Genomic DNA, 18,662 nt, shown 5'->3' with positions numbered 1-18,662 from the left:
TATATGACAAGCAGGGCGCATGAGGGGGACTTAAAAGGAAGCGGAAAGGGAGTGGAATACGGATCAATAGGCGTACTAAATAAAAGAAACACATATTTTGACAAATAAACCCTTTTATGGCTTTCAAAACAGAGATGAGAGAGTGTGTGTTTTGTCAGTGCGTGTATGCAAAAATCACAGGTGAAATCCGACAGATACCTCACTATACCCAACTGAAAGTACCTGTACCCAACTATTCATTCGAAAATACATTTATTAGGTGGGGTGTAACACCCCACACACATTCCCCCTGAAGCTATGCCCCTGTCCATGCATTATTCAAGTCCTCTGGCAAAAGGTGCAGTGAGAAGCATCTTCAATACTAGAGTCCCAACTAATATTAAACACTCTTCTGGTACAGAAAACTACAGACGGGACACGATGGAGCACAGAATAGAGGGAGACATGCAACACTATGACAGGTGGGGCCAGTGATGAAAGGAAAACAAAGGCAAACATACCAGATAAAGCATTACAACACATCTCTTTCCACAACACACTTGCAATAGAAATGATGGAATAAAGATTAAACATAGTCTTTTAAATATCCGGGCTCTTCACAATCGTCTTACTTCTACTAACTTGGTTTTAAGGGCTTGTCAACGTTGTTTGTAGGAATCTTTGCATCAACATCCAGACCTGCAGACTTCTTTGCGAAATGTTCAAATTAGATGAGAAATCTCATTTGACTCATTCAAGTGATGGGAGAAGGAGTTTTCTTCCTTTGCATGCCACATCTGTGATTTCATCACCATCTTCCTTTCCTTCACACATTTTTGACATTATGTCAATCTGTTCAGATTCCACCACATGGCAATATCTAATCTAGCAGTTGTCCTAGTCCAAGGACCCAGAAACACAGCAGAACCATTTTCAACACAACTCAGGCACTTGGCCTTAACTACCTCTCTACGTTTAATCTTAGATGATCTGACACCATATTTTATCATACTACTGCTTAATTTTAGCTTTCTTTTAATCACACTCTCAGGCACCAATTCATGCATGTCACTAGGAACTAGGGGGGAATGATATTTTAACAACCAACCGGGATTACTACCTGACATGGGTACACCATTCCTAAGTAAGTCCAAAGGAACAAAACCAGAGGAAGAATGTGGAGTCAAATGACAGCACCACATTTCTCTTGTAGAAAATTGTTGACATCTTTTCCATTTGATATAGCAGATTGCACAGGGATAGCCAGTCCCTGGGATCACAGAGTGCCTCCCCGCCCCACTCCCAGATGACCCGATAAAGGAAAATAGTGTTCAAGAATCAGCTTGATCCAGCCAGCGATATCAACCCAACATAACTATAACATTTAGAATACCATTCCTTTTGAGAATAAGCATTAGGTCAGAGAGAATCAAGATATTCTTTTGCCACAATTTCAGAAACCAAAAATCTTGTTTGATTTTTAAAAATAACTTTAAGTTTGGCTGGGTTTTGCAAGTAGACAGTGGCACCTTTTTCTTGAAAACCAGCTATTAGTTGCCTTAACTGCCATCGCTTAGTAACAGTGGACTGGCAGAAATCTGGTCTTACGAAAAAACAACAGCCTCTGGCAGAACGCTTTTTATCAGGTCTGGCCAGATCAAAAATAGCTTCTCTGGCTAAAAAATTATTGAATCTGACCAAAATGACTCTCGGGTACTCTCCTTCTTTTGACCTAGATTTAATTTGAAATGGAAAGCGATGAGCGCGCTCAATGACCAACGGCCAGTCCCAAGATGTAAGTTCTGGAAATGCTTCCGAGAAAAGTTCACAGATAAATTTCCGGACATCTGCTCCGCCAAAATTCTCAGGGACTCCGAGCATGCGCAGATTATTTCTCCGCGATTGATTTTCAATCTCAGCAAGCTTGAAGCTGACATCGTCCCGTTGTGCTTTGACAGAGGCAAGTTCCTTCTTTTGTATGGCAACTTCATCTTCGAGAGTGGATATCCTCGTTTCGGCTTCCAAAACTCTGGCCGTCATGTCGGTACAAAATTTTGTAATGCGGCGCACAGCATTTTTTACTTTTTGACATGTACCTTATGTGCGAGCAATCTCCATTTTTGTATCTGATCTGTGAGCCAACATTGTTTGGTATATCATGGAGAGAGTCACTTCCGGGCACGGATCAGAGTTAGGTGCTTCAAGAATAGCTTGTTCACTTGGGAGATTAGATTGAGTGGGTAGAGGGTCCTCTGCACCATTAGACTTATTCCTGGATTTGGGCCTTCTCCTGACCCTAACCCTGTGTTTCTTTACAGTTACGCTAGAACCAGGTGACGTCTCACTTACCCCGGTCTCCTCTCCCAAGCTACTGTCCTCTGGATAATCAGCCCAGTCCTTGCCCAAGGTCTCGTCGGATGTGAGGTCAGACATAGAAAAAAAAAATTCAGTAGACTCAAGAGCGGGTTCCTGAGATGGAGTTTCAATGGACACTGATATGGGCTGAGCAGAAATAGTCACAGAGGTAGTCAAAGCATTAGTGGTAGTGTTCGATGCCCCCCCAGTTCCAACAATAGTATTCAGAGTATTTGGGACTACAAATCCCAGAATCCTATGCGGTAGTGATCCAGGCACGCGCACAGAGTCGGAGAGACGCAACACTTCTGATTCGGGATCGGGATCGGAGTTTAGTGAGGTGTCTGTTGGTGCGAAAGGAAGGGATGATACCGATGTGCGCAGGTTAGTTGCGTTTTTAGCAGCTTGCTTATTAAATAATACAGGTACTGTTTGATTAAAGGCCCTGCTCAGAGACTCTCCCCCTTTTTTAGCAGAAGAAGAGATAGATGTGGACGTAAACTCACCGGTTTTAGCTGTCCCTCGCATTGAATTACCAGCTTCCAACTCCTCTGCGCTGTGAGTTTGAGCGTGCTTATTCTTGCCGCTGCGCGTGTTAGGGGGTTTCACCTGCTGATTGGCGTTTTTTGGCGGCATTGTGCGTGGGCACAGAGCAGAACAAAGCGCAGATTGTCTGGCCCAACAAAACGAAAAGCGTCGGATGAAATATAGTAACCGGGGAAGCTGGATGATGAGACGCCACATAGACAGCAGCTAATGTGAAATGCGGGCAGCCCAGCACCAATAGAGTCAAATGAAGTCGAGAGCACACAGACGGTGAGTTAAGCTCGGATCAGAGATGACGAGGAGGAGGAAGCCAAGGAGCACGATGAGTGAAATATCGATGATACCGATAGTGCCGCTAGCAGTTTTCAGCGGGAGCAGCAAATACCACCATATTCTAAGGTGAGGCAGCGATGCCGATTTGATTTTGATTTTTGATTTTCCTTCAGGCCGGAGGCTCGTAGATTTTGCTGCGAAGTCAGCCGCGGGCACCGTGAAGCCGGAATCGGCCGGTCAGTCTTTCTTCAGCGCCACCTCTCTACGGGTCAGGGATTCAGGGAGCGAAGCGGGAGGCAGCTCACACCGCTAGACTAGCGGTCGCCATCTTGCCTCGCTGGTGTAATTCTTTGGTACACTTATGTTGAATACAATCTTTAGTTAGAAAATATTTAATCCTAGCAGAAACAAATTGCATCCCATTGTCAGGTATTAAGGATGTGAGAAAACCTTCCCTGGAGAAATATTCTCTGAGGAATGCAAAGACTGCCTCAGTATTTACCTATCTAGCAAATTTCCACTCCACCATTTAGAGTAGTAATTGACTAAAACGATAATATGAAAGGTAGTCTAGAAAAGCAGTCAGTTGTAACATTGTCTTTGCCTGATATAAATTTAAACTAATATAATTTTGACAAAATTGTAATGAATCTTGGAGTGGCCTGCCGGCTGCCACTACCTGTCAAACGAAAAATTAAGGGCTTATGATCAGTTTTAATAGTAAAATGTCTGCTCAAAAGGAATGTTTTAAAATGTTCTTTTGTCTATATGCAACTAAGGGATTCTCCCTCTGTGGCGGAATATCTTCTTTCAACATCCCATAAAGATTTGGAGGCAAAAGCAATCGTAATTTCCAATTTTCCCTTTTCTTGAAATTGCTGCGATAATATGGCACCAATTCTGATCTGTTGGCATCCACATTGACTCTGCAACCAGCATTTCCCAGGCGGGAACAGTAATAATTTTGACTACAATTTGACAAAGTCATGTGATAAACTATCACACTAAATTACTTTGGCAGCTTCTTTCCATGTTCCAATCTCCATATTGCTAAAACCCAGGTGAAACAACTTTCTATAAATCATGAGTACTTGCACAACCCTAAAAATGAAGTTGCTGGTCTTTAGATGTAGGCAATGGAGCGTCACATACATCTCTAGAAAGAATCTTTAGATTTGTTTCTTTTTACTGATATAGTGTGACCATAGTATTCAATTTTCTACATAAAAGCGGCATTTATCTTTTTGTAATGTCATTTCTTTTTCCTTGTCTGGACAAAACCTGTGCAAAGTTCCTATTGTTTTCTTCAACCGTTACGGTAAACACAATGATATAATCCTGAAAAACACCAAGCCTTTCATGTTCCTAAATAAACTGTCCACAGGTCTTTGGAAGACAGAAACAGCTGATGCCAATCCATTTGGCATGCATTCACAACAAAAAGCTTCATCCGGGGTCAAGAATCTTGTTATGTACTTACAGTTGTCAGTGAGTTGAATTTGGTTACAAGCTTCACAAAGGTCAAGTGTGGAAAAATATTTATCTTGATAGCCCACTAAAATTTGTTTATTGAATCTTAAAGCATCAGATTTCAACATCACTAACACAATGGGAGAAACCCATTCCAAAGATGTTACTGATTGTATAACGCTATTTTTACACATGTTAAATAATAAAGTTAAAAGCTCTTCCCTAATCCTCAAAGATAAACTTCTTGATTTCTGTTTCACTAGAATGGTGTGTTTTGTAATTTAATTTCACCCTCAGTCCTAGGTCCGAAGATCGTTTCCAAATGTCCCTAGTATCTCTACTCAGGTGAGGGGCCGATTTCGATGGCAGTCTGACCGCAACCGACGGCTCGTCAGTTGCGCCATCACAATGCGTGCAGTCGGAGGCTGCAAGCGGAGGGACTGTTCGACGCTTTTCGTGTGTCTGAAACACCTCATAATCCCATAAATGACGGAGGTTCCACTGTCGGGATTATGATGTCGGTTTTCGACAGCCATTCCATGTCAGCCTTTCCGACATGGAAAGTCTGTTGAAAAGCGACACTGGGAGCCCCTAGCAGGGCCCCTTCTCTCCTGGTCCTCCACTCTGGAGCCGGCGACACACCTATAGTGCCCCCCTAAACATCCCTGTACGGTGCAGGGATTTTTGAAAACATGCATTTTTCAATTGAAGCTTGTGCCTTTTGCACCCACCGCACAAGCTTCCATTGAAAAATTCATGTTTTCAACCATCCTGTGGGTGGTCGCATCCAAATACTGCGGTCTGAACCGCCGACCTAAGGTCGGGCGGTTCCCAATCCACAATGGTGTCAGGACGACCAGAGTCCGCCCAACATCGTAATTAGCCCTAAGTGTTGTCCCTTGTGCACAATATAAATCTTTCAATACTATTTTTCTCTCTGAATTGAACTAGAGCAATAAAAACCCAACACATTGATGGATTTACCACAATACACTACTGTTTCTACAATTTGTTGAAAACCACATCCGAAAAAACAATTAAGGTGAACCAGAGTCTGCAAGAACTGTAGTCTGAACACAATCAATCAAAATATTGCACAGAAGCGGTACATAAGGTTAATTATCAATCTTTTTCACTGAACTTTTTCCCACAATATTAATTCATAAATCCATTTGGTTTTTGCTGCTAAGAGTTCTTGATGTTGCATGACATGACAAATCTTCATCAACAGCAAACAGACTTTCATCTAAAATAATTATAACTTTCAGTTTGGTATTATAGTGATTTCCCTTCTGGGCCCACTGTAGTTCTCCCTTAATGTTGCATATTAGATGTTTTTAGGCTGCCTCTGCTTTGCGCAGCAACACATAACACATTTGTTTTCATGACATTATTTTATGTGGTTCATTATTCAGTGATTCTTCTCGGGAGTCAGTCTGCATATTTTTTACAAGGTTGCCTGGAATACATAGCAACATGCTGTACTGTTTTCTTTGCTCGTTTCATCAACAGCTCCTAACGTTTTAGACATAACATGGCAGCACAGCTGCAGCTTTCCAACACAGTAGTTTTTATCATATAAACTGTGACTCGTCCCCTTGGGAACCAGAGAGAATAATTCAGGCAGAGAGACCTGTCCATGAACGAACCCACGGAGAGCCTGACATACGGCCTTGCGTAAACTGAGTTTACACTCATGATGCAGACCACCTAACTATACTCACCAGATATGGGGTCTGTTGCCAATCCCAGAGATCACTTATATATCCCTGTATCCTCACTTTAAGGTAGGCCTAGACAGATAGATAATTAGCCATTGTGGTAATGTTTATTTTATACAGTCGGATAGTAATACTAATTACTTGTTTAGTTTCCTCTGCCTAGTGATCGCAGCATAATAGTCTGCGATAGTTTCCATAAATGCATTGTAAACTTCATTCGTGTCTTTCCTATTTTTACTATGCGCATGCATGAGTGAGTGACGAAAGTTGAGGATCTGATTCCACGGTTCCCTTGGTCATGTTCTAGGTTGCCAAAATCCCTTGCTGCTCTGGTAAGGTTAGGAGTTCAGGTGAGGACTGTGAGCTAGCCAGGATTTGAGCCGACAGATACAGACGCTGTAGAGAGACTCAGTCCCTACATTCTGACGTCCTGTCATCCCAAGGCATAATTATGCTTTACCAGCAGAATCCAAGTTGGCATTGGTCAGGCACTTATTCAACATTTCTAGTGAGTAGTACTTGCTTGTGCACATCACACCCTTGCACCTCCTCTGGTTTTGGGAATCAATCCTCCACAGTATTTTAGGAAGCACCTAATTTTTTATGTCAGTTGTTCAAGCTTGAACCTTTAAAAGGATTACCCATTTTAGTGGTTTCCATAACAGCTTTATTAATGGCGACACCAAAGCTTATTGCAGACCTGCAGTCCGTGAGCATTTAAATTTACATAGCCATGGCAATGCAGGTGGTGACATATCTTCTTGGTTGAAGCCCACGATGCCTATTGTTTGGAAGTATTTTATTCTTGGGTCAATTTTCCAGCTGTGGATGCTAATACCCAGACATTTCATGAATACACTGACGTTGCACCAACAAAACAATACAGAGAATATCAGCTCTTAGAAATTCCACTTTCTCATTGGTAATACCAAAACTGATTCTGAGGCACCCTAATACATGTACTTACTCATGTACACATGGGTCCCCTTAGTAAGGAAGGGGCCACCTCACCAGCACTAGCTGATTATGCACCATAACCTGACCTATGGAATCTCAATGTTAATGAGCTACAGCAATTATACAGTGGTCGAGTTAGACTATATAGATGCTTAACTCAATATTTTTCGGCTGTCTCAGCAAGAGCAGCTTTAGCAGGGCAACCGCAGTTGCCTGCAGTACCTGCAATAAGTCCTATAATGATTCATTCAACTATGGGCAATATTCCCGCAAACCGTGAGGAAATTCCTTTTTGGATAGCTCAAAAAATGTATCAGATTGAAGCTGTGTTTCCCCTTACTGGACCAAAAGACAAGCACAGAATATTGACTATATGCTTACCCCATGGTATGCTTCCCCAAATAGGTGACTGTGCAACTTCAGGCACAGTCTTTGCTGCAGTCTATACCATCATGCACGGTATTCCATCCATGTCAGTCTTGCCGGAGATGCTAAAACAGATGCAGAACAAACATGGAGTAGCTGTTGCCCTGGATTTGGGGTTGAAATGAATGGGAATTTTTGCTGTGGTCTCCTCAATGATCCTGTCGAACATTAAAGGCAAAGCAGCTTTGGCTATATGCCAGCGGCATGTGCTGCTTGAACCATTCAACCAGGAACGTGAGCTACCTATAATTATTGGTGAAGTATATGCTTCTATAGGTCACAATAATTTGGGGGCCAGACTCAATAATCCACACCTTGGCAAACCTGGTTCTGACAAGTACACTGCCAAGCAGAATAAGGAGCTTGTTTAAAAAAAAACTATGGGACAAACCTAAAGAAAAAGCTAGGTCTCAAAGAGGTTCTCCACCATCGAAGCCTTCAAACTGACGCTATAATTTGCGTGATCTCACACAGTTGAAAACACCTGATAGGTATCAGCATTATGATACTCGTCCTTCTCCTTTCTTTCAGGACTCATCAGACAAGCAATATGTGAGAGGAGAGTGTTCTGAGCCCAGACAGGAAGAGTATGTGAAAGGGAGAAAGGAGTCGCAAGGCTCTTCTGACATAAAGATAAAGAAGGAAGATAAGCTTCCACAGTTTAAACCCCAATTTCAGAAAAAGAAAGTTGCGGCTATAACTGTAAAATATGCCACCAACACTTAGAAATCTCCTCCTAAACAGGAGTGGGGCAGTGACTCTCCTCGACAGGACGGCAGAGGTCACTATAGTTTGCCGGAATCTCCAGGAATTTCTGGCAGCGAAAGCAACTGATCAATAAGTTACAGCTGAAAGCCCGGACAGGCGCATAGCCCCTCCAGATCGATTATATAATGTTATATGCAAATTGATGGTGACATACAGCACACCAATCGCGTAACATTCTGGGGAAATTTAAAATTTTATCATACAACATTCTCTTAGTGGAGGTCGATTGGCCTCCAGAGTTTGTATAAACATCCCCATAAGGTGAAGATATTATAACACCAGCATTTTCTGCGCTTGTCCCTGATGAGGTCAAATAGGCATATGCATCAGAATGGGCTCTTGCACAAGCCCTAGCTTTGTATCACAATCATGTCGACTGGAATAAGGACTCTTCTTGTAATACCCATACGGTCCAGCCCAGAAGTGCAGCCACAATACCCAATAAAATAGGAGGTTAAAGCAACTGTTAGAGTCATACTCTTAACAGTTGCTCACAATTCGAGTATCAGCGAGTAATTGTACCCTGTGTCTCCCAAATGAATACCCCCCTGTTTGTTGTCTGATGCCTGTTCATGTCTTATGCCATTCATATCGTATCATCTTAGACTACGGACATTTAAATAGTCATACACACACATTTGCAGTACAAAATACACACAGTACGGCACTTATAAATAATATAGTCCGTAAAAAATGTTAAGCACCCTTGAATAGTTCCAATGGTTTTTTTCTGCCCAAATATAGCGCCTGAAAGCAGAGATTGGACTGCCTTCTTGGCGCTAGCTTTCAACATCCTATTTGTCAGCTCCCTAATGGGTATAAGAACAGTCCAGGACTGTTTGATTCCCGCAATGTGTCAATTCTACATGAGATTGACTCAGACACATTGTCCAATGTAGTTGATATCTACCTGACAGACGTTGAGTTAAACACACATTCAGCCAAAGTAGATCACATAATATTGGGATTGTTAGGCCTGGCACCATTGGCGTAGGTCTCCCTTCTATTTTTTTGTCACTTTTGGTCTCCTTCGTGGTTGCTGCCGTTAGACGCTCTGGGCACTGTGCCACGGCCATTCAGTGTCACAGCGCGAATGCTCCTTATTATAAATTAACTGTATGAACTAGTATAGTCTTAGTAGTGCCAAGGAACATGTTAGGAAAGTCGAATTTGGTATGCTTGAGGTTCAAATATTAACGTGCATCTGGTAGTGGTGATTGCCTTTATATTCTGAGTGCGCAACTACCGCTTTTGGAAAGCAGGTAGCTTTTTGTCTAAACCTTCCTGTGTGTTTTCTTGGTATGTGTATTGGTCGTCTGGTTTAGAGGGCCAGGGCAGGCTGAGGCCGACCTGGGTCGAATGGAGGAATCTGCCGTTGAAGTATGGGAAGGGGTAACCCCTTTGATCTGAGCAGGGCTGTGTCTGGCAAGGTGAATGATGGCTCCACCTCCCACTGGGCGTCTGATGGTGGGCCCCCTCTCCCTGAAAGGGAGGATGCCGCCTCGTAAATAAAGTGACCCAAGTCGACACCAAACTGGTTCTGGCCTGGTTGAGTGATTTGTGACTTTATCAAGAACAAAGACTTTTGGGGTATAAAGATCTGGGCTGAAACCCCTCCGAGGTGTGTAACTTCGGGATGCGAAGACGAACCTCTGTCCGCGTAACAAGAGGAAAAGGACTTTTGAAACTTTCATCCATCTACTGAAGCAACTACCCATGGGCCTGATTTGAGCTTGCCTCCTGCCGAAGTCTCAGGGACAATAGACTTCATTCGTCAGCAGCTCGGATTCCTCTTGAAGGGAATCCTACTTGCAGGTGAGGCCTCTGTCGAGAAATCCAGGGTCTCTAGTTCTACTGTGGGGAACGCCGCATTTGACTTGCTACAGAAACTATTGCTATCGCCATTATGGGCCGCTGCAGCTGAGGAGCTGTGCCGCTGAGTGCCCGCATTTGACTTGCTACAGAAACTATTGCTATCGCCATTGTGGGCCGCTGCAGCTGAGGAGCTGTGCCGCTGAGTGCCCACATTTGACTTGCTACAGAAATTATTGCTATCGCCATTGTGGGCCGCTGCAGCTGAGTTGCTGTGCCGCTGAGTGCCTGCATTTGACTTGCTTTGAAAACTATTGCTATCGCCATTGTGGGCCGCTGCAGCTGAGGAGCTGTGCCGCTGAGTGCCTGCATTTGACTTGTTACGGAAACTATTGCTATCGCCATTGTGGGCCACTACAGCAGAAGAGCTGTGCCGCTGAGTGCGTGCCTTTGCCTTGCAACAAAATCCATTCTTGTCGCTGTTGTGGGCCGCTGCAGCTGAGGAGCTGTGCCGCTGAGTGCCCGCATCTGACTTGCTACGAAAACCACTGCTGTCGCCATTGTCGGCCGCGCAGCTGAGAAGCTGTGCCGCTGAGTGCCCGCCTTGGCCTTGCCACGAAAACTATTGCTGTCGCTAGTGTGGGCCGCTGCCGCTGAGGAGTCGTGCTGCTGAGTACCCGCATTGGTCCTACCACGTGGATACTACGAGAATCGGTACTATGGCTATTTTGGGCCGCCGCTGCTGAGGAGCTGTGCCGCTGAGTGCCCACCCTTGTTTTACTACAGAAACCATCGCTATTGCTATCGCGGGCCGCTGCAGCTGAAGAGCTGTGTCGCTGAGCGCCCAGGCTAGCCCCTGCGTCACAAACCTTGCCATCTTCTGTGTGTGCTGCTGGGCACCACCTTCTAACCACGTCCTAGGATTAGCGTCAGTGCACGCCGCGGGCTGCTGCAGCCAAGAAGTTGTGGCCGCTGAAAGTATGCCTTTCATCCCGCACCTTCCGCGTGAAGCTGTGCGCTGTGCCCCCCTCTATATCCCAGGTACATTGTGCATAACCGGGCCGCCTATGCCCCGCCCCCGAACTAAGCCTGTTCCACCGCACGCACGAGCGCTTCCATTGCCCTGAATGAATCTGTAATTATGTGCATTGTGGTTCTTTGAGCATTTCTCCGTTTCGTGCTTAACCTATATAAAGATAACTACTTTTCTATACTTGCTTGTGGTGTCCCTTTTGTAGCGTCTTTCCAGCGTTATTGTGTATGCTCATAAATGCTTCACACACTGCTTCCGAGATATGCCTGCCTGCTCATGCTACGTTACCACAGGGTTGAGCAGGGGTTATCAAAGGGTGTAGCCCCCTTACTCTGACTTAGGAATAAGGGTCACTATTTGACACCGGCGCCAGCTGCTGCCAACTGGAGGCCCCCATTTCTAACAGGGATTTACTGAATTTAGCAACAAGTTCAACTTGAAGTAATCTAATGTAGCATTTCTAAGTGTGCCATTTTTAGGATACAATGTTACCCATGAGGGGTAAATGAGGGGTAAAGCCTTGCACTACACTTTCTAAAGAGGTGTGCTCTGCTACAACCACCAAACACTCTTAGGAAACTACGTCCTTTTTAGGATACCTTAATTTCGGCAGAACTTACCTACCTAATTATGCACGGTGCATTAAATAATAATATGAATTAATTCATCCTGATTTTTCCTCTTTATATTGGACATCAGACCCTACAGTCATACTCAGATCACTACAATGTGACTTGCTTACTAGACAACACTTACATACACGTGTAAATACTACAAACCTGCTCATCTGTATAGCTGCAGGTGCGATTGGCTTTACATATATTACCTTTAATGAAGGAGAAACAGTGCTAATTGCATTTAAATTGTATTTGTACTCCAATGCGAAGATGCGTTTTGCATCCACTGAAGAAATACAGACTGCAGTGCAGATGGCTATAATTAGAGAAAGGCCACTTGCACAAAGGAAGTACATTATGGTTGTTACTCCCATTCCAGCCTAAGAGACTGACACAAAAGCAAGCATTCCAAATACTAAAGCCCCCCCATCCCAGATCGATACAATGGCCAACATCCTTAACAGCTACAGATGTAGACTTAGTCTTTGACCTGTCTTTACAGACACAAGACTTTCTTCAATATGAGCATGTTTATCCCATGCCCAGCAATGTTTTGCCTCTAGAGCATTATAAATACTTTGCTTATACTGATATTTCAGCCCAACCTGCAAAAGGGACCAAGCACCAATATTCGGAGGCATGCGCCTCTGTTTATGGTGTGATGTTGGATGGTCAATTCCAACCACAAAAACTCACATTCCTTAGGCGACTGCACTGCGCAGTTGGATAAACTACAAGCATTGTTCTTGCACTAGAACATACGGATCCTGAATTCACTATGCTTATAGTGTGTGATTCGTATTATTGTGTCCAGTCTTTTAATGACAATTTGCATTATTGGCGCCAAAATGGGTTCAGAGATTCTAAAGGCAACACTTTCAAGCATAAATCACTTTGGGTGAGAGTAGCAGACCTTAAAGATAGGTTGCCACAGAATCTAGTCATTTATATATTGAGTCATCAGTTTGTAGGATCACACGTTGCAGGGAATTCTTTGGCAGATGAAGCAGCCAAATCCGCAGTTGCGACTGCAACAGTTGATGCGATTACTCATTCTCATACAGGGGTAGATGATGATATACTGTCTGCTGTTAATGCTATATGCGACAGCATGCTAGCCTTAGTGATAGCTGCACATGAAGGTGTTGCTTCTGCACATGAAGGTGGGGCGGGCCATATTTCTTTACCACAACAACGTTATTAGTGGCATGGCTTATATAAACACCCAAAAAATACGTCCTTTGTTGTTACATTTGTCAACTAATGAAAAGTTCTACCACAGTACGCTCACCCCAGATGCACCTGTTTAATTCCAACAAACCTTCTGGCTGCATTTACATGGACTATTCTGGTTCTCTTAGTTCGGATGGCGCATTTAAGTTTATCCTACTTGCAGTTGATTCTTGCTCAATGTTCATCTGGGTGTGGCCACAACGTTTGGCTGATGCTCGCACTGTTATTAAAGATTTGCAAGCATTTATCAGGACATAGGCATGCACTACATTCCACTCGGACCAGGGCCCTGCTTTCGCCTCAAAAGCATATAGGGATTCTATGGCTTGCTTGCGTGTAGAGGTGAATTACTCTTCTTCCTATCATCCTGAGGAAAATCCAGTAGTGGGGAAGATGAACTGTGATTTAAAGCAATCCTTAACAGTTAGGGTATTAGGTTCAGGGCATAGATGGGTCCATCACCTATATCGGGTACAAAGAGCACTTAATAATCTCCCTAAACGATCTGTGGGTAGCTGTAGTCAATAAGAGGTCCCTTAGGGCATCAAAATATATGTTCCAGACCTTGACGGTCCAAACATTGTGGCGGGAGCCACGCCCTTTGATGTAAATGATCGTTCTGCTGTCTTACAGGATTTACAAAACTTCAGCAATGCAAAGCTAGTGAACAGTTGAAGACGTCTGCCTCTACCGAAATCAAGGAGCAGCCAGAACCTTCCTGCTGGAATCCATAAATTGTGGGTCTCGTTTGAGAAAAGGTTGCAGAGAAAAGGAGTTTGGCCCATCGTACCATCCACTGGTACCAGTTCTTGTCATTTAAGGTACAAGAACTGTCATATTGCCACTGCTTGCTGGTTCTGAAGACAATGGAGACAAATGTCTCCATTGATCACATCAAGCTACATCATGTTGTCGATTCTAAACAGTAGGCCATGAGTAGTCCTTGGTAGTTCCCTAACTCCTCTCGCTACCATATAGCAAATTCCTCTGCAGCTTGTGAGCAACATCAAAGCTGTTTCCCCCCAGCTGGAGGGAGGCGGGGGGAGTGAATGAACTTCAGTTAATTCCTAATGCTACTACAAATACCAGCCATGCGACGGAAGAGAGTACTGTACTTGCTGCTCTATCTTCTACAGATGATGTAGTTTCCTCTAATCCCACCTTTTGTGGAAGCTACCAGTTCTTTTACCACATCTATGGCTCCTGTTTTTTCAACAAGCTGCTTCTGGTTTTCATCCTACACTTTTGACATCTCCACCATCCTAGACACTCGGCCTAAACGAGCCTGGGTTTTCCTTTCATGGTTGAATCACACTTATCTGGTCCCTCCTTAGATATATGTTTGGATAACACGTTCCTTGCTTTTCCTTTTTCTTTGGATTGGAGTGTCCTGGCACTAACAGGTGAGCCTAGGTGCACGATCCCATACCCATGTATTATTTACATTGAGCTAGTATTCAACGCATGCTTTTTAATTGTACACAATGGGAACATTGTCCAACTCTCCCACACGGGAGCTCAAAAACGTTTAGGGATAAATTCACATCTTTTTCTGGCCATGATTCATTAGACCCGAAATCTTTTTATTGTAAACTATTTCCACACCAGCAAAAAAATATATGCTGATGCAAACCAAGCTAATATGTACAGATTTGTTTGTCAAACAATTAGCTATGAAAGGCTACCATTGAAATTAAATCAATTTGGGGTAACAAACATTGACAGGTTCAGGGAACAGACACCTCATTTAGAGCCTGCTTAATTCCAACACAAATGATTTTTATAAACGATACAGTTCAATAAACTACTTGTCTAGGACTCGATAAAATTAAAGATATGAATACACCCAATATTCCGCCCATTGCCCGATTTGATAATTGGCAACATTTAACAAATCATTGTGAAGAACAGCTCAATAGTATGGTGCAGAATGGTACATTTAACTTCACATTTTCCGGTCCAAATAGGTGGTTATTGTGGCCAGTGGACACAAATGGCTGTTTTGCTCATTTTGGGAATTACACACTAGAGGTTAAGGCAGTCAGACCCGACCCTCGTTATTCCCAGTCTCAACCCTCAGGTATACTCACCAACTATTCAGTGAAGAAATTGTCCCAACAATGGTTGGAACTTTCCACACTGTCTGCAGTAAAACATCTCTCCTTCCTGGTGGAAGACATGGATCAATCTGATTTTTTGTTGGGTCCAAGGTCTCCGCGCTCTTAAAGATGTATTTATACAACTTACAATAAAATTTGGAAGGTGTCACAAATGGAAGCCACTGCGCTTTTAAGACAAATTGATCAAGATAATTTGGATAAAGTACTTGCTTTTGTTGGTAATATCATGAATATGTTGTCTTCTCGCATTTTCAGTTTGAATAATATTGTGTAGTCTGTTGTCGATATTATGCAAAATGACATGTCTTTATTGTACAATGAAGAAGCAAAAACAGGAGTAGACCCAGGTGAGACCGGGCAGAAGTTTATAACAAACAACACTGTCTCAGCTGGAAATCATTAGAACAAGGCAATTTAAGCAGTGATATAAATCATATAGGGTAGGGGGAAAGAAGAAGGGAGACCACAACGAAGAGGGTAAGATGAAAATGTATTATTTGTAAGTAGTTATAACAGCACTACAATACAATTTAATATAAAGTGACCATAACACACAAGTGAGCACTGGGCGTACTAGTGATGGTGAACGGCGCAGTAACACAGAGGTGAAGAATAACAGCGTGAACGGCGCAAGAAGTATAAATAATGAACAATCTGGTCAAAAATTACAAAGTTAAATATGTACAATGTTGGTGTTTAGAATTGGGATGAATAAATTGACCACAATACTGCCAAAGTTCTATGCTTGGTAGTCAACGGCGTTTCAACCTGATTAATTTCAGGTCATCATCAGGACAATGGTCACTAATTACAAAGGAGTGCTGAACTTAGCATAGTAAAGCGTCTAGGAGGAAGAGATCAATCAGAGGGTATGGTAAGGCTAGAGGGGGCGCGGGGCCAGGTAAGCTTGAATCCAGTAATTGAAAAAGGAGTCAGCATGGGAAGATTGAAGGCTGCTGAGTAAGGAGGGGGTCAGTTGATGCTTGTGATGAATCCAGGTGCCTGGCGAGTCGCAGTAATCTGATTAAAGACGAACCTAAGGAACTGGAATGGCGCCGGCTGCGGGGCCAATCAATCCGTGGATGAGAAATCGGGCAGAGACATATAGAGGAACTGATATTCTAAGTTTCCGGGGAGCGCGGGACGAGTGAAATTTGGGAAGTGTCACAAATGGAAGGCACTGCACGTTTAAGACAAATTGATCAAGATAATTTTGATAAGTACTTGCTTTTGTTGGTAACAGCATGAATATGTTGTCTTCTCGAATTTCCAGTTTGAATAATATTGTGTAGTCCGTTGTTGATATAATGCGAAATGACATATAGTGACCTGCCGCAATAACACACTCTTCCCACCAACCCATGCAGTATGTGATAGTTCGTTATGGCTTTCAATTCTAACTTTGAAGGCAGATTTCAACAAGCTAAGCCAACTCAAAGCCTTATTGTTTCAAAAAGATGTGGCATTAACATCTTCCCATGAAACATTTGGGTGGAAAAGTGCTACGCAAACAAATGATGGACGGAATGCTGAATGAATCATACATTCACCCCCAGTCAAGAGATCTGGGTTAAATCCATCGTTCTTTTGCTCACGATGCCACCCCAGTTTAGACCCAGCCATATGCAAATCAGTCTTGACCCTGTGCCTCTTGGGAACAGTCCAGACCAAACTGCCAAGCCAGGTCCTCCCTGGACCGGAAACAAGCATCCTGGGACCTGGTGTTATTTTGGTCTTATTTTTGCTACTCCACAATGGATGGTCCATTCCAAATCCAACTGGTAATGGAATTCCACCGGTCCAGCTGTGCAATACGATTCTTCGGAGTACCTCTGCTCCAGTAACTGAACACTGACTGGTCATTGTCATTCCGACCCATCTGGTTTAACTGCGTAAGATCCATGTTTTATTGTCTATGGTATCCCTTCTAGTCGGCACTTGATGTTTTGCCGTGCGCAGCAATTGCCTATTCCTCCGGGGATGAATCTGGGAATGATTCCAATAACGACCCATTCCAGAGTTGTTTCATGAACTTACAGCTGATTCAAGATGCATGGTATGAGCTACTCCCTACTGGGGAGATAGGTGCTTCAGCACCAGGACTTCGAAACTCTGGCTTTAATAACACGGATGCAGGACAACAGACTACTTCCTCAGCATCAGCTGATAATGAGGATCATGTCTGTCCTTTGGAGCTTTTGATTTGGGATATTGAGGAGTCATCGTATGCAGAGACTGAATCTGTTCTGTATTCACTAAATATTGATCTTGTGGAAGAAATTTTGGGCCTACTTTTCAAAATGTTCATGTTCTATTATTATTATGCCTATGAATTCGAATTTGAATATGATGCTTATTAGCATCACATTGATTTTGCTTGGCTTGTGATCTTTATTATTTTGTTAGTCGCAACGTTACTTTCCCAACCAAGGAGGGGGTGTAGTAATTTCCTTTCTGGGCCCACTTTGGTTCTCCCTGAGTTTTGCGTATTAGATGTTTTAAGCTGCCCCTGCTTTGCAGAGCCACACATAATAAATTTCTTTTTGTGACATTATTTTAGGAATATGCTGTACGTGTTCTTTGTTATTTAGTGATTCTTCTTAGGAGTCAGTCTGCACCTTTTGTACAAGGTTTCGTGGAATACATAACAACATGGTGTACTGTTTTCTTTGCTCATTTCATCAACAGCTCTTAATGTTTTAAACATAACATGGTAGCACAACTCCAGCTTTCCAACACAGTAGTTTTTATCATATACATTTTGTCTCGTCCTCTTGGAGGCCAGCAGAGAGACCTATTATGGAACACACAACCAAATGACTGACTGTAATTCAGTGGAGGCCAGAAAACTGAAGTACACAATCTGCAAAAGGATTCACCTCAATTGGAGGCTAGACAGTCAACTCAGTACTCACTATATGCCACCCTCACTACCTAGTGGTCTTGTTAAAAGACCCACAGCAGACCAGGACTGCTATGCGGCATGCTACAGGATTATAAACCTGATATGAAAGCAGCTTAATTAACCAATGCATATCAGGTGTGGGACGAGCCTTTAAATGAATTGTTCTGCTGCTGTATCTGACACACCAGAGAACTCTGAAGTTGTCCATCTCTAGAGGTTCTGACTGCATGGATGGACAATGGTAAGCATCTCATTTTCACATAAAAGATGACTATCGCAGTCTATCTTTACAGAGCTCGATCTCTCTCTCTCTCAGACACACTCTACTCTGTCTATATATATATCTCTTTTAATCCCCTCATTCCATATGTGCCTGTTTCCTCCCTACCCAGCTCTATAAGACCCTTCCTAATTAATCAACCCTATGGCTGCAATCAGCATGGACAA

The 18,662-nt window shown here is 43.2% G+C and overlaps 1 protein-coding gene across 1 annotated transcript in view; it reads left to right on the top strand.

The window, feature by feature from the left end:
* Nucleotides 1-18,662, top strand: part of LOC146861012 (bestrophin-1-like) — a 304,635-nt gene that overhangs the window by 83,557 nt on the left and 202,416 nt on the right. The window contains exons 6-7 of the mRNA XM_085644975.1: nucleotides 6,525-6,550; nucleotides 7,090-7,108. Coding sequence (XP_085501101.1) covers nucleotides 6,525-6,550; nucleotides 7,090-7,108 — 45 coding nt within the window. The remainder of the gene's footprint in view (nucleotides 1-6,524; nucleotides 6,551-7,089; nucleotides 7,109-18,662) is intronic.

The sequence above is a fragment of the Triturus cristatus genome, chromosome 3_1, assembly GCF_964204655.1.
Source record: "Triturus cristatus chromosome 3_1, aTriCri1.1, whole genome shotgun sequence".
NCBI classification, from domain to species: domain Eukaryota; kingdom Metazoa; phylum Chordata; class Amphibia; order Caudata; family Salamandridae; genus Triturus; species Triturus cristatus.
This window is presented reverse-complemented; position numbering and strand designations above follow the sequence as displayed.